Source organism: Cryptotermes secundus, unplaced genomic scaffold (assembly GCF_002891405.2).
Source record: "Cryptotermes secundus unplaced genomic scaffold, Csec_1.0 scaffold186, whole genome shotgun sequence".
Classification (NCBI taxonomy): Eukaryota; Metazoa; Arthropoda; class Insecta; order Blattodea; family Kalotermitidae; genus Cryptotermes; species Cryptotermes secundus.
This window is the reverse complement of record NW_019727393.1, coordinates 843,352-857,853: the sequence shown is the minus strand read 5'-3', so window position 1 is coordinate 857,853 and position 14,502 is coordinate 843,352. Positions and strand designations below refer to the sequence as shown.

Genomic DNA, 14,502 nt, shown 5'->3' with positions numbered 1-14,502 from the left:
CCCGTCTGAATGCTGTGTAGAGGGAAAATATTTCTTGTCGCTACCGGAAATCGAAATTCGATTCCTCGGTCGTCTATCCTGTATTTCAGTCACGATCCCGATTAAGCTATCCCGGATCCAGGAATAAAGCTCTGGAGCAATAGGCCTACATATTATGAACTCTGGAATAGTCCTAACAACAAAGCCGGTTTACGTAGCGCAACAACTTGTCCATTCTCGATTATATAGACGACTTTGTTTCAAGATAAACATACGAGAGGTCACCCAAACTGGGATGAATGGTGAGTATGTGACCGTTTCGAGACACTCGTCCGTGGTGTATTTAATCCATTTGGAAATCCTGAGGAATACCGCGAGAACCATTAATCAGGTAGGCAGTAATCGAGCCGAGATGTGTGCACAGTACCTCACAAAGGGAAACACAGAGCGTTTCGCTTAGTGGGAAGTGAGTCCAACTGGGTCTACTAGGCACGGCGGCCACTGATTCGCCTATTGTAGCCTGCCCCGGGTGATTATGATGATGGAGGATTTGGTGGAATGAAGATTGCCAGGGGAAACCGAAGTACTCGGAGTAAACCCTCCCCAGCCCCACTTTGTCCACCACAAATCCCACTTGACCAGACCCGGGATCGAACCAGGGTCGTCGCGATGGGAAGCCAGCGACTGACCGCTTGAGTTATGGCGCGGCCAGCACAGAGCGTTACTGTTGCAATGGACCTTGTTTCTACACAGGCGATTCTAATATGCGAATCACCTTGAAGATAAAGTTGCCCCTTAGCTGAGATGCGAAAGTAAACTCCGGGAGAATACCAGAGAAAAACATTAGAACCTGTTATTTTCTAAACATTATCGAGTGAACGTCAGAACGCAAAATATTGCGAAAAACCAAGCTGATCAATAGGCCACGCCATAGTTNTAATAATAATAAAAACAACAACAACAATAATAATAATAATAATAATAATAATACTGATCGATGAGTAACTTTATAACGATGACGTGACAATCAACTTCACTATCTGATCATGAACACTGAGAAGGATTTTATACAAAATATGTTATGTAATATTCTACAGGAATGAAAATATATCTGTCACATTAAGGCAACAAAGAGACACAGGATATTTGAGGACAGGGTGCGGAGGAGAATGCTTGAACCTGAGACTAATAGTGTAATAGGAGGCTGGAGAAAATTACAGAATAGGGTGATCCTCGAATAGTACTCTTTTCCAAATATTATTTCGTTTACCAAGTAAAGCAGAGGAGATGGGAGGAGTATGTAACACGAAAGGAAAAATTGAACAAAATATTTTGGACTGGATTCATCTGGCTCAGATTGGGGATCAGTTCAGGGTTTTTATGAATATAGCAATGAACCTTCGCTTTCCATAAATTACTGGTAGTATCTCAGTAATTATTAGCTTCTTAAGGAGGACAATGCTGTCTAAAATTATTCAGAATTAGAATGTGTGACTTAATAGTACGTAGAAAATTAAACAGCAATTAAGTATTTATATTTCATAGAAGCCACTGGCGGTTAAACGTAAGTGAATAGTCGGAGAGAATGAAGAAGGAATCAGTCGTGGCCTGTTTTACATTAGTATTCCAGATTGTATTAAAGGACTGAGAAGAACTGCAGACATCTTAAAAGTTTGGGCACTGGTCAAGATATGATCCCAGGATTTTTCGAATACGAATTGGGGACTATCCATTCAGCCGCGATATAAAATTGTTCTCACAGAAATAACTTTGAGTAGTGTAGATTCAATTAAAATGCTCCAGTTCTAGTCCATTTGATGGGTACTGGATCAGGGGCGTTACATTTCAGATAAATTAATGCAAAAATACCTCAACAACAGGCACATTAAACAAGACAAGAGGTAGACAAATGGCTGGGTAGATAAATAATTAAGCAAATATTTGCCATGCACTACAGGGCCTGTAATATCATCCAATTATAACACAGTTTGCACAAATGTGCTTTGCAAAGGGAATGAATAATTTTTAGAACTAAGCTCCGTTGCATGACTGTGTGAGAGATCGCCTGCAGTTTATGTTCCCCGCTAGCTTCTCGTCACGAAGGGTGGCCTGCAGGGAGACGGACGTAAATTTGACGTCTGATGTCACGCTGTATTAACCCCTACCGAGAAGAAAATATCTTCTAAAAGCGTATTCCTATTTCATGCTGTAATTGGATGCTCTAATTAAGCTTCAAACATAAAACTACACCTCCCGCGTTTCTGCTGAAATTGACTTTCCTCTCTGCATTATGGGCCAACATTATTTCTGCGCTTACAAATTAAAAGGCTGGGGGATTTCTGCATACCCCTTTCTCTTGATGTGTTAATGGGATAATATTTCAAAGAAGGCACTTCTAAAAACTTCCTTTACCTATTTCTTAGAACTGTAATTAGTACATGTGAAGTCCCATTCCTCAGTGTCATCATGTTTGCAATGCAGATATGAATCAGTTTGTAAGATTTGAGGTCTTCACGACGGTGACTATGAAGAAAGCAGTCTTCTGGGATGTGGTGCCGTGTAGATATTGTGCTAATCGACGTTTCGGAGGAAGATTTATTTCTGATATTTTTTTTTATTTACATAATATTAGCAATCAGAATTACGTTTAATTCTATAAGCTAATTTACTGTAATATTCTTCGTGACGTGGAGAGGGCTTATCCATAGTCTGATAAAAATGAGAAAGAATAGACAAATATTTTATCTTCCTGCGTTGTAAATGGTAAACCTGTCCCTGTAACAGGCCGCAAAGGCTCATAGGAATGTGAGAGATCTAGGCTCCTACATCTTCTAGATAGTCAGCTAATAGATGGCGGCGAGGTTGTCAGACTTAATCTCCGGCAGCCTTTTACTCACCAGGAATATTCCTGGTACTCATCTCTGTTAGAGGCTGAGTTGGCCCCAGGACCATAGTGCGGCTGGAAGGATTAGGTCAATTGAAAAAAGTCCAAGAACCTCATCGGGACTTGAACCCGCGACCATCCGGCTTGTAGCGTAATGTCCCAACCAAATGCTCTACGGCGTGCCCCCTTTCCTGTGTTGCACTTGTAGTGGAATTACACGATATAAAAGTCTTCTTTTTTGCTAATTCACTGATAGTTCATGACCTGTTGTGAGGACAAAGGAATTGTACCATCTTCTTCTTGGACTTCCAGTGTCCCAATTTCCTGTTGACTAGTAAATATACGCATGCTCTGGCAAAAGTTCAGGACGCTTACTTTCCACATGGTTATGCTATTTTCTTGTTTCTTGCTCGTCGTTATTTCTGTTGTACGTGTCTTCTTTCATCAGTACTTACTTTAACCTCTGTGAAATATCTGACAGTGGGTACGGGAACCTCATTCGAAAGCTTCTGTTCCCAGCATTCATCTCACTGACCACGTCTGACTGCCCTACTCTACTGCTCCTTTCGCATGTTCTTGCCACAGTGCTTTAAAATGCATTCCTTTAATTTGTGGCATTTTAAATATTTTGTTCTCAGCCCATATTCATTTTGTACAGAAATATATTTGTCAAAAGTATTTAAACGTGTTTTTCAATTACATGGCAGGCTAGAACCAAATTAGCCCTTCTAATTATTTCTCTTTGAATTTCTATACCTCCAGTTTTATTAGTTTGTATTTTATTTGCATAATTTTAATATTTTGTTTAATTTTGTGACGATTCATTTTAAGTGATCTGTGTGAACCAGATGTACATAATTTTCTGAAAAAATTATTCCATTATAAAAGGCGTTTTGTAGCTTCATTTCTTGTTGTGTTTCCGATTGTATCAGCACAACTTCTGCACATTCTTAGAACACAATGGAGTATACCACATTCCTTGGAAAACACGAAACATTAGGCTTTTTCGGGCACGTAAGTGATATAAGTATAATGGACTACTGAAAATTTCTAGCATGAACCACGAACTACAGGAATTTACAAATATAAATCCAAATTACAAATTTTTATATAAAAAATAACATATTTCCTAGAATATCAAAGTACCAAGAGCAGAAAACTATTTATTATATAGTTCAGTCTTTAAACCAACAGAGACAAACTTTATAATACATAACACATTCTACCACCCTACAGAATTCCATGTGTCAGCTGTCAACTACACGATAAAGAGACCAAAAACACCCCAGGAACCAAAATAATAAGGACACAGAAAGATACAAAATAACGTATATATTACGACAAAACTAGAATCAAATAAATGAATTAATAAAATACAAACTACACAATAAAATACTTAAAAAACAATAACACAGCGAAGTAAATAGCCAAAATAGGAAATGGATTACTTTTTACGGGTTTCGTACATGAAACGATATATCACCAGAAGTATTCATGGAAACTGGTATAAGAAGGTCCTTAGATCGAACAATACCACAACAGAAATACCAAAGAAGAACAATTGCGGTTAAAGTGATGTATGCAAACCCAAACGTATGGACTGACCGCTGCAACATGGAGGTCAGAGAGAAAGTTCTCGTCAGAAACGACAAAACAAACCCATATAAGAAAATATATGTAACAAGGAAAACCCACTTAAGCACAGCACATGTTAAATACCGAACACAGTTAGGGTCATACAAAATAGAATGGAAATATTTGAAGTAGCTAAAAAGTGTCACCTTTACTCTATATACCAATAAAATAAATAGACAAATGAAGTACTAGCTACACAATTAGCAGCTTCTCACGAAGGTTTCATCATCATGAGTGAGTGAATGAAATACTAACTCATGATACTAACCCCATGTATGATGTCATGTGTAAAAATATATAAAATGAAGCTACAAAACGATATGTTCACTGGCTCTTCAGAGCATTGAGGGTCCAGGCCTCTTATTCAGTTCGTAATCATTTTACACAGACGATAGGACTGCTTGGACGGGTGGCCATCCCGTCGCAAGGTCACTACCTAAACACAGGACAACACAAACACAGACTAAACGCATACACACACCAAACATCCATGCTCTGAATGGGATTCAAACCCACGATTCCAGCGTCCGAGCGAGCGGAGACAGTCCATGCTTTAGACCGCGTGGCTCTGCATACCAGTATATACCAACAACACACTACAACATCGCTGTATACAGTGCAGCACAACAGAAACGTAGACTTAAAACAACAAATAAAAGTCCACTCAACCACCTTGTGCTCGCCAACACAAGGTAGAAATGAAATTATATGAAACACTAGTTCAAAGTAAGAATGTCAACACATTTAGTTAGTTAGTTATTTAAGAGGGTGGGTTTCCCCATGCACTTAGACCAGTATTGGTCCATTGTGCTTCCCTCTATGATATTCTACCAGTCTCTATACCCTACCGATATTGGTTCGTACCATCAGTCCCGACCGAGCCAGCGAGTTCGGCCTCTACTGGCTTGGCGGTATCTATAATGCTTCCCCAATCTATCAGAGGCGTTAAAGACTACTGTTGGGCGGGAAACGTCCTCAGTGACCTCCTTTGGAGATATGAGGTTCTTTTACGTGCCGTAAAGCTACGACACGGGGCCCACGGCTTAAAGTCCCTCCCGGAGGACTTGTTCCCTGAATTTTTCCGCCCTTAAAAATTCCACGACCTCCGCCGGGTTTGAACCCGCGTACCACGAGTCATGAGGTGGGAACGTTACCTCTAGACTACGGAGGCCGTTTTATGTCAACACATTTACTAATAATACAATGCATATTTCAGATTCACCACCACCAGAAGAAATAATAAAACAACCAGAAAGCTTTCCAGCCAGAATCACAAAACGAAACAACGGAAAACAAGACGAAAAGGTAAGGGGAAACGCTTACACAAAAATGTAATATTCAGTACTTACACAATAATAAATAATTCAAATCTCAGATCACAACAAAAATATTTTAGCATCTTGATCACATGAAAAGAAGATTGCAACAGGCACCTCGGTAAACGAAATAAACATAAGTATGGGAAGAAGAGAATCTTGACACCAAAAGGACCTTAGAAATCAACTTTCTAAATATCTTAATAAGAGGGCAATTTTATATTCATATTTTAATACTGAGGTAAATAATAGCATTACAGCCCAATGTATTGCCAGGATGTTACAGTGACTATAGAAGGCGGTTGAATAGATAATTGGATTTACTGAATACTTAACAATCGTAATAATAAGTAACTAGAGCTCTATCGCTAACTCACACACCTGCAGTTCACTACAGAATGCATTAGTTCCTTCTCATCATCTTGTGACTTCACCGGTTTTCTGGTAACGGCTTTCCACGCCGTAGGTCTTTCAGCTTCCGTGTTCCACGGAATCTCGCCCAATTTTCTCTCGCATATCCCCTAACTAATTCGGCGTTGCTACGCAACGACTATCGACAATGGAAGCACCTCCGCCTACCACGTCCCCACTACTTCAGACTGTCTCACAAGAGCCTCAGACTCGGACTGGTCTATCTGTCTGCCGACTCTCTATAGACTGGTTATCAAAAGTCAGAGTAAGAGTTAATTTATAACTGGCGGTTTACCGCGAATCAGTTCGTCTTGGCGCCAGGCTTCTTGAGAACCACGACCAGAGATTTTATTCCAAATGAACACTAGCGGTAATAGTCCTTATGTAACATCTTCTCTGACGTGAAGATGGGGTTGTCTCTCATGTAGACTGGCTGTCTTGTTTCGAATCTCAAGATGTAGTTCCCGTACGAAACCAACGGAAAATATCGTTTCCCACAGTCCCTCCACTGTTGCGTGACGTCATTGCAAAAGCGGACGTGACGTGTTCCTCTGTTATATGTAAGCGCGACCGTGGTCACGTGACCGGGTAGCCATGGAAGTACGTTTACAGAATTATTGCCACGCAACAGCCGTCTCTGCTGATTAACTATTCCGGCTCTCGGCGGACATGCCACAATATCAAAGTAAAAAAGAAACAAAAACAAAATGTACCAGTTGAAAACATTGGCACAGAAAAGGCGTGAGCAGTGGAGGCAATAGCGAATGTAGAATCACGATGATGGCCGAAAAGACGAAAGAATAGTAGACTGTTAACATATAGTGTATCTGTATAGCAGTTGTTCTGAAGAGAAAAAATACTGTCACATGTTTAGTGACTAGAGAATGGGGTTGTATTGGTAATTGAAATTTGTTGGAATCTTACAAACCGTAAGTACAAGTAATTATAGCGCTATCTCTATTCACGTCTATACAGTTACAGCACATATTAAATCTTTCCAGTCTGCTGTGTTTCCACCAGTCGTTGCTTGATCGCGGATCATAACAATCTCCTCTTCCGCTCACATTTTTTACGGCTGGTGACTTCGCTCACCTACCACTATCGTTAAGTTGTCGGCTCCGGGTCATGACTGGGTTGTCATATGATGATTTAATAGCGCTTACCAGATTTGTCGGGAGTTTTCAACCTTATTAACTCATGGCACACCGAACAAGGCGCTAAAATTGTCAAGGTGAACCATAAGTTTTTTCAAGGAAAGATTTTATTAAAAAAACACAGTCAGTGGAATCGTCCAGAAATTCAGAAATCAACTAAAATGAAATAGACATAACAGACAACAATGCATTAGTGCACACTCACCTGTAGTAACACACCCGGTCCTTGCAACAGCTGACTGAAGACTGGCACTGGTGACTGGGAAAAGGTTGAAATGTGGGGTGTGAAAGTACATTAGAGAGAAACTTTGGGATCGGGAACATTAGGGAAGGCAGTTCCTGAAATTTTACTACAATAATATATCTATTTAAATATTATTGTTTTCAAATTTATATGCCTTTTATGTGAACTATACAGTTTTCTAAAATTTGCTTTGAACAATTTTTTTTTATTCTTGATATTATTCTCGCTTCTTTGCAACCTTCTCCCAAACTCCCGTAGCACACCTGCGGGTCCCTCGCTTCACATCCTTATGCCGCGGCACACCGGTTGAATGTCGAAGCCAATATCCCACAGTTTACTCCAACTTGCTATATTCTATGCTTTTTTATAACCTAGGAATACAAGAAATAGAGGCATATCATAGTCTCTTCTTTTGTTATTTGTATTAGAAACATAAAATATAGTGAAAGAAAATATATATTATAATTAGCTGCATATATGCTCTATAAGCAGTGTGTGAGAAAATTAACGTTACTTTAGAGGTAAAGTAAAGTAAAGCTATCCCTGTAACAGGCCGTGAAGGCCCATAGGGTTGTGAGACGTTGAGGGTCCCACATTATTTAGACAATCGGCTCAAAGATGGCGGTAATGTTGTCAGCCTTACGCGCCTGCCGCTCTTTACTCCCCAGGAAAATTATTTAATTAATTCCTGGTACTCATTTCTATTAGAGGCTGAGTAAGCCCCAGGGCCTAGTGCGGCTTGAAGGATTAAGTCAACTGAAAAAAATCCAAAGACCTCATCGGGACTTGAACCCGCTACCTTCCGGCTTGTAGCATAGTCCGTCAGCCGTTTCGGTGACTTGCTATATTTCGGAGCATTTGTGAAAAATCAGTGCATGTTAGATGAGAGTGTTGGGCAAGGAATACCGTAACTCTTTGCAGCTGTTCTGTAATCTCTCTCTGGAATTCTTTCATTCGGATCTCCTAATTGAATTCTCGTTTGTGCTCATGAGGTATCGCTTTGGACTCGCAATCAGTAGGTGCCCGGTTATAATCTCTGTCGGGCCATCGACTACTGTCGCCTATTAAATAGTGTTGTGTTGACATGACTGTAATGGGTATTACCTACAGCGATTTAAACAACAGGGTGTAACAAAATATGGGTACCGTAATCGGGGTTTCTCGTGGTTTTTTCAGGCACAATAGATCACTGTGGTCGCTGTGCAAGGGCCAAGAAGGTCCACCCCTCATACATTCATACTCGTGGTTTTCTTAACTCCCTCGAGGAAAATTCCAGAAGAGAAACCGATATTAGACCGCTACCGCCTATTTCCAGATCTTTTTCAACTAATTCTTCATTATCATTCTAATGTTATACGTTGTAAAGTGTGAGTTTTTGACAGCGTCATAAAATTATCTACAAAAGATAAAGGATTATGAAGGTGCTTTCTGTACCTAAGTGGTAACCATGTACCTAAACGTTCTCAAAATTATAGTTCGTTAAGATAGGTGTAATATATGCATAGGTAATACAAACTTTCTAACCACGAGAAAATCTCCAGTTGCTTATATTCCCTCGTCTCCAGCAAGTTATTAATGATCCAAATATAAAACTCCCAGCGCAATACTGGCTTCTATTAAAGCAACTGACGTGGTTGTAATGTGCGTAGAAAATGGAAATTCGTTGCATTAAATTTTTATCAAAAACACGGGAAAAATCTCTCACAGTCTACACACGGCATATAAAAAAGCGTTGTTTTTGTAAGCAGTCATTTTTATCGTGAGAGAGAAAGAGAGGGAGTAGCACTTATTAAAACGTGTCACGAACTTAATGGAACATCTCGTCCCTAGTTGACGCTGCTGCCGCCACAACCTCCGCGTTCATCCGCACAACTAAATAGGTCCTAAACAAGTGCGTATTGAAGTGGCCTAATTGATTTCACTTTGTCTGATCGTTTTAAGGTTGTGAAGCGTCAGGATCTTGTAAATATTTACAAAACCATTTCCCTCCACATTGAAAACACAATAAGACTCCATTACAAAGTGCATCTGGTTAATTTTCTTCAGGGCATAATTTCTGTTTATTCTGAGAATTGTGTGAAGTCCTGAATTAGACTCTGTACTCAACCTGCAGAGCGTCTGGATATTAAAGCAGGCGATACTTGCCGTATCCACTGTGCTTTAAAGGGTTAAACATGGGTGGATACAAGTATATGCTTTAGGAAGAAAAAGCGAAATGAGACTGACTACAGGGTTTCAATTCCAGACAGGATCGAATTTTCCTCTCTTCGGCACCAGATTCTGAACGACCCTGCGGCCTACGAAGCAAAAAATAAAATGAGTCCAGTGGCATCTCTCGACATTTTAGAACGGCCGAAGTCTGAAACTCTGCATTCCATTTCATCTGATTTGTCGATGTCTACAGTACTAACGGAACTGAGTTTCTCATAATGGGGGTTATGAAGAGTTCTGTATTCTGCGATATGAAGTCGTGTAGTCCGTTGAAAGCCAACCGATGTTTCGGAGGAACATACTCAACGAGATACGTAGAATTTTATCCCATAAGATAGAAACATTTACAACTAATACACTATACAGTTCCACAGAGGTATGGTTAGTCATAACTACAGGTCTACATTACCACCCTAAAACTCGTCATTGTGTAAATATACTGTCACAATTTATGAGTCTATGACTATAGACATGGTATGGATTGGAGAATGGATGGATCTACACTTTGCTGATCAGTGACGCACACAGACTATTACAGTCGATTACAGTCTTCACTCTCCGTTTCCTGACAACGGCTTCTGCCGAAGAATATGCTTCAGATTCCAGCACTCAGGTCCTCTTGTCACAACCGCTCGTGCAGAACTCCTGTCAACTTAACAATTCGACTAACTGGATCCCAGGTTAGCGACATTTTCACACCAAACACATAGTGTTCTCTTCACAAGCTGACTTTCAACTGAACCCTCTCACTCACCAACCTGCTACTTCACGTCATTTGACTCAACTGAAAAGCTGAGAAATATAATTGCAGGTCTACTGGTGTCCTCATTATATAACCTAGGCACGGGCCACATAGAAAACACCGCCATTTCCATTACTGTAATCCAACTGTTGCAGCTGCCAAGCAACGAGCTGCATAACACTGTTTCCGGCAGTAACTATATTGTTGTAGAGGTGTGTCTATCACGCCGTTTCATAGTAATGGCTGTTGTTTCGCTGTTTATTTCGAGGTCTTTACATAACAACGGGCCTATACGCCACAATATAAAGACGAATTGCCACAACGTTAAAATAAAAATTCACTACGGTTTTACTATGAGAGAGCTCGCAGAGGTCACCGTGTCCTCGTATGTAACGCCGTGTGTTCAGACAAATGTTTGCCGGCGTTTGGAATTTCGTGATGCTTTCACCAGCAGGCTATATGAGTATCCCTACAATTCGACTCTGAAGAAGGAGGCAGTACATTCATCTAAATGTCAACAAATATGTACCATGCTAGAGTAAACTTCATATTCACTGCCACAAGGACTTCGTATCTCTCGTAAGATAATAAAGTCTTCTTTGCATCACAGCTGCTCACCGTACGAGCTGAAGAAGAGATTGTGTTATACAAGGAAACCCTGTTTATTCTTTCATTCTGAATACAGAAAGCCAAATGCAATTTTACATTCGGATGTCGTATCCTGATTTTGGTTCTTAAAGCAAGGCTGGACTTCGATATATATTATGGCGAATAGGTCGGTTACTAGGCAAGTATTTCGAAACAAACAACGAGTACAGCCGTTGCTATGCAATAGGCGAATGAACAACCGGCCATTTCTGAGCAACAGCTTCGTAAACAACTTTCCGCGAAAACGACCAAGCACTCAAAAATGGAAGGACAGTGTTTTCGATGTAGTTCCCTCCGAGGGGTTTTCTTGAAGACAATTATGTTGACTAGTTCAGAATCTGCGTGGAGGGGGGTTGAATACCTCCACTGTGACCCTGGGAGTCGTAGGAGGAGGCGAACAGGGAAGCCTCAAATCTGATACAGTAAAATGTGGTCGCGAGTCCCAAGGGACTCGGACCCGAGGAAGACTGCTCTGGCAAGGACCAGCAGCATATGCAAAAAGAAGATCCGTCGTCTCATCAGAGAGGGTGCCCCACAAAAACAAGACCATAACAGTCAAACAGTAATAAATATCTGGCCATGAGCCCCAGATGGGGCTAGACACCAAGACTTAATGATTGGCTGACAGTCAGTCGAAATCTGACTTTGACTTTGACTTTGACCAGTTAAGCTGTCAGTTATCATTTGAGGGTTGGCAGTTGAGTTGAGCTATGCAAGAGAAGCTGTAGTTGAGTGGACAGTTGACAGAAGCTCTGCACGGGAAGCTGAGGCAAGAGGACCTGAGCGTGAAAAACTGAAGAATAACCATTCTTAGAAGCCGTTGCTGGGAACCATGTTACGTGATGGCCACATACTGTTGTGTGACGTCACAGCGCGGCTGTTGTATAGCGACAGCCTGTCCGCGGACGAAGAAAACACTGTACCCATACTGTTTGTCACGTGTGTGTTGCGGGTGTTGCCTAGCAACTGGTATACACTCCACAATACTAAGATGTACCTTATCTAAATTGGTTGTTGGGGACAGAAGATGGATGGATTTTATTTAAGATCGTGTTCAACAGTGAGCTTTAGCATTTCCTGTCTCGAATATTCGGTTTATATAAAGAATTAGTTTCATTTTGTGCTGATGTCCACTTAGAGTCCGTATGTAAGGTGCACAGAACACAAAACACAATAAAACATGAGGTGTAATCGGAGGGAAGTGAACACCCACTCCCTACGCACTGCCTGCCAGCCTGACCATCATAGCGTCCTGTGTACATCACTTCTGTCGAGAGGTTTGTTCTGGCCTTTGCCAACACTTGACGTGCGTTCCGCACTGCCATTCACCAGTTACAACACTTGCAGCCAGTGCAGAGGCCAATTTACGACTTTTCAAGTATCGGAGTTACTATGAAGTGTTGGCTCATGTTAGGTTGAGCTGTGAAGAAACCTCGCAGCTGCTTTTCAACAGCGCTTCAGATTTCTGCGAAGGAAGAGATCCTCGTCGACGTGCCGGCTCTCATATTTGACTTTCATGATTCTTCTCAGTCTCTTCTAATGAAAGCCGGGATGTTATTTCGACACAGATAATTAATCCTCAAACCCAAACCTTACGTAATCTAAAATTAAGCATTTTCTACGTACGTACTTTCAGGTTATATAAATTCAGAAACGGAAAAGGCGTCATTTATTATCCTAAGAATAAAAATATCTCAGAGAGGAAGTGTCTGTAAACGACAGTATCTTAGTAATTTCCAAGCCCATCGACGCTGAGAATCTAACAGTTTGTCATATAAGCAAAGAAATTCCAAACTCTTTATGAAACTTGTAATATTATTACCATGTTTAGCACAGCACGCCATTAGTTCATTTTCTGAAAGAAGTAAATACAGTCCACATCTTCCAATCCTTTTTCTTCAATATCTATGTTAGAATACTATTATTTTCCCTTCTGCTTCTAGGTCTTCCAAATTTTCTCTCATTTCGGTTTTTGTACTAGAATTTATATGAATTTCTCCTCTACCATGCGAGCTACTTGCACCACCCATGTCATCCTCTTGACCTTGGTCATCCTAATAATATTTGGCGAGAAGCACTTCACCTGGAATCCTCTGTATCAAGTCGGAATTATATTTATGATTATAACTTAAATGCTGAAAAGGCTGGCTAATTTTCCAGTTACAGAATCGTTCTTACTTCCTTTGACTAATTCACGGCTCTGCGCTTCTCTCACACCGCTTTCAAATCGTTCGACGCCATATTGTCTGAGTTGAGTATGAGTATGAGGGGTGAGCCATAAAGCTGGCCCTAGCACTGTGACCGTCAATGGTCTATTGTGCTTACCCTTTGGATTAACCCTTTATTAATCCTACACTTCGAATGAAATGTAGGGCTTTGTTTACGGGGGCGTCACATGTCACTTGGTTCCATGAAGAATTGACCCAGGTGGCGATATCTTAAATAAGCTATAGCCTCACAATCACATAAGATGCGTGTGGCTGATTCATCTTCTTGTAGGCACCTTTCACAAATTGGGTCCTCTGTTAGTCCCAGTTTGGAAAGGTGTCCTTTTAGATGGCAGTGTCCAGTAATTAATCCTACCGCCCATCTGAGTTGATCTCTGTTTAATTTTAACAGGTCCCTCGTTCTTTTAGCAGAGGGTTCTGATATAAATCCTTTTGCCTGTTTCATATTGTCTGAGTTACTCATATCGTCGTTAAACAGGAAAAAAAATGAATAAATTACTGCGAAAATTTCATGAGGTGCTGAATGACTCAGGGATGGTTTATTGTGTAGGAGAAGGGAACACACATAGCCATGTATTAACTGCGATCTATCAGCTTCGTAGGAGACACGAAACGACAGACTAGACTAAAGGCGAGGACCTGGAAATAAGCAGCAGTGAATTATTCCATTGTGATTCTCTGATGTTGTCTTGGTTAAGTGCTCTGCTGACGAATACCACAAGACTCCTCGGGCGTACTGCTTTATCTGCTTGACGTAATTCGAACAAGGACCTTCGGTATACGAACCAAGTGAGAAGAAGTGCCTTGGCTACTGAATGATTTTAATTTATAATTTTTGCTGCCCCCTTGAAGCCGAAGGAAGGAGCTAAAGTTCCTAATTCCGTGAGGAGTCAATTCTGTCAAGAAAGCTGAGAGCGGCAGTGACCGGCTTCACCTCTTTTATTACTCCTTGGATTTACAGTGCACTAAGAGTAGTAGTGACATCTATGACAGATGCCATTCGCCTATGTTATATGACGTTTGCATCCACATCTTCACATTCGTCTCTCG

General features: G+C 40.8%; 1 protein-coding gene across 1 annotated transcript in view; it reads left to right on the top strand.

Annotated features, from left to right (window-relative positions):
• The window catches only part of LOC117282325, a 151,076-nt gene that overhangs the window by 42,453 nt on the left and 94,121 nt on the right, over positions 1–14,502 (top strand). The window contains exon 3 of the mRNA XM_033751514.1: positions 5,715–5,803. Within this exon, the coding sequence (XP_033607405.1) occupies positions 5,715–5,803 (89 nt within the window). The remainder of the gene's footprint in view (positions 1–5,714; positions 5,804–14,502) is intronic.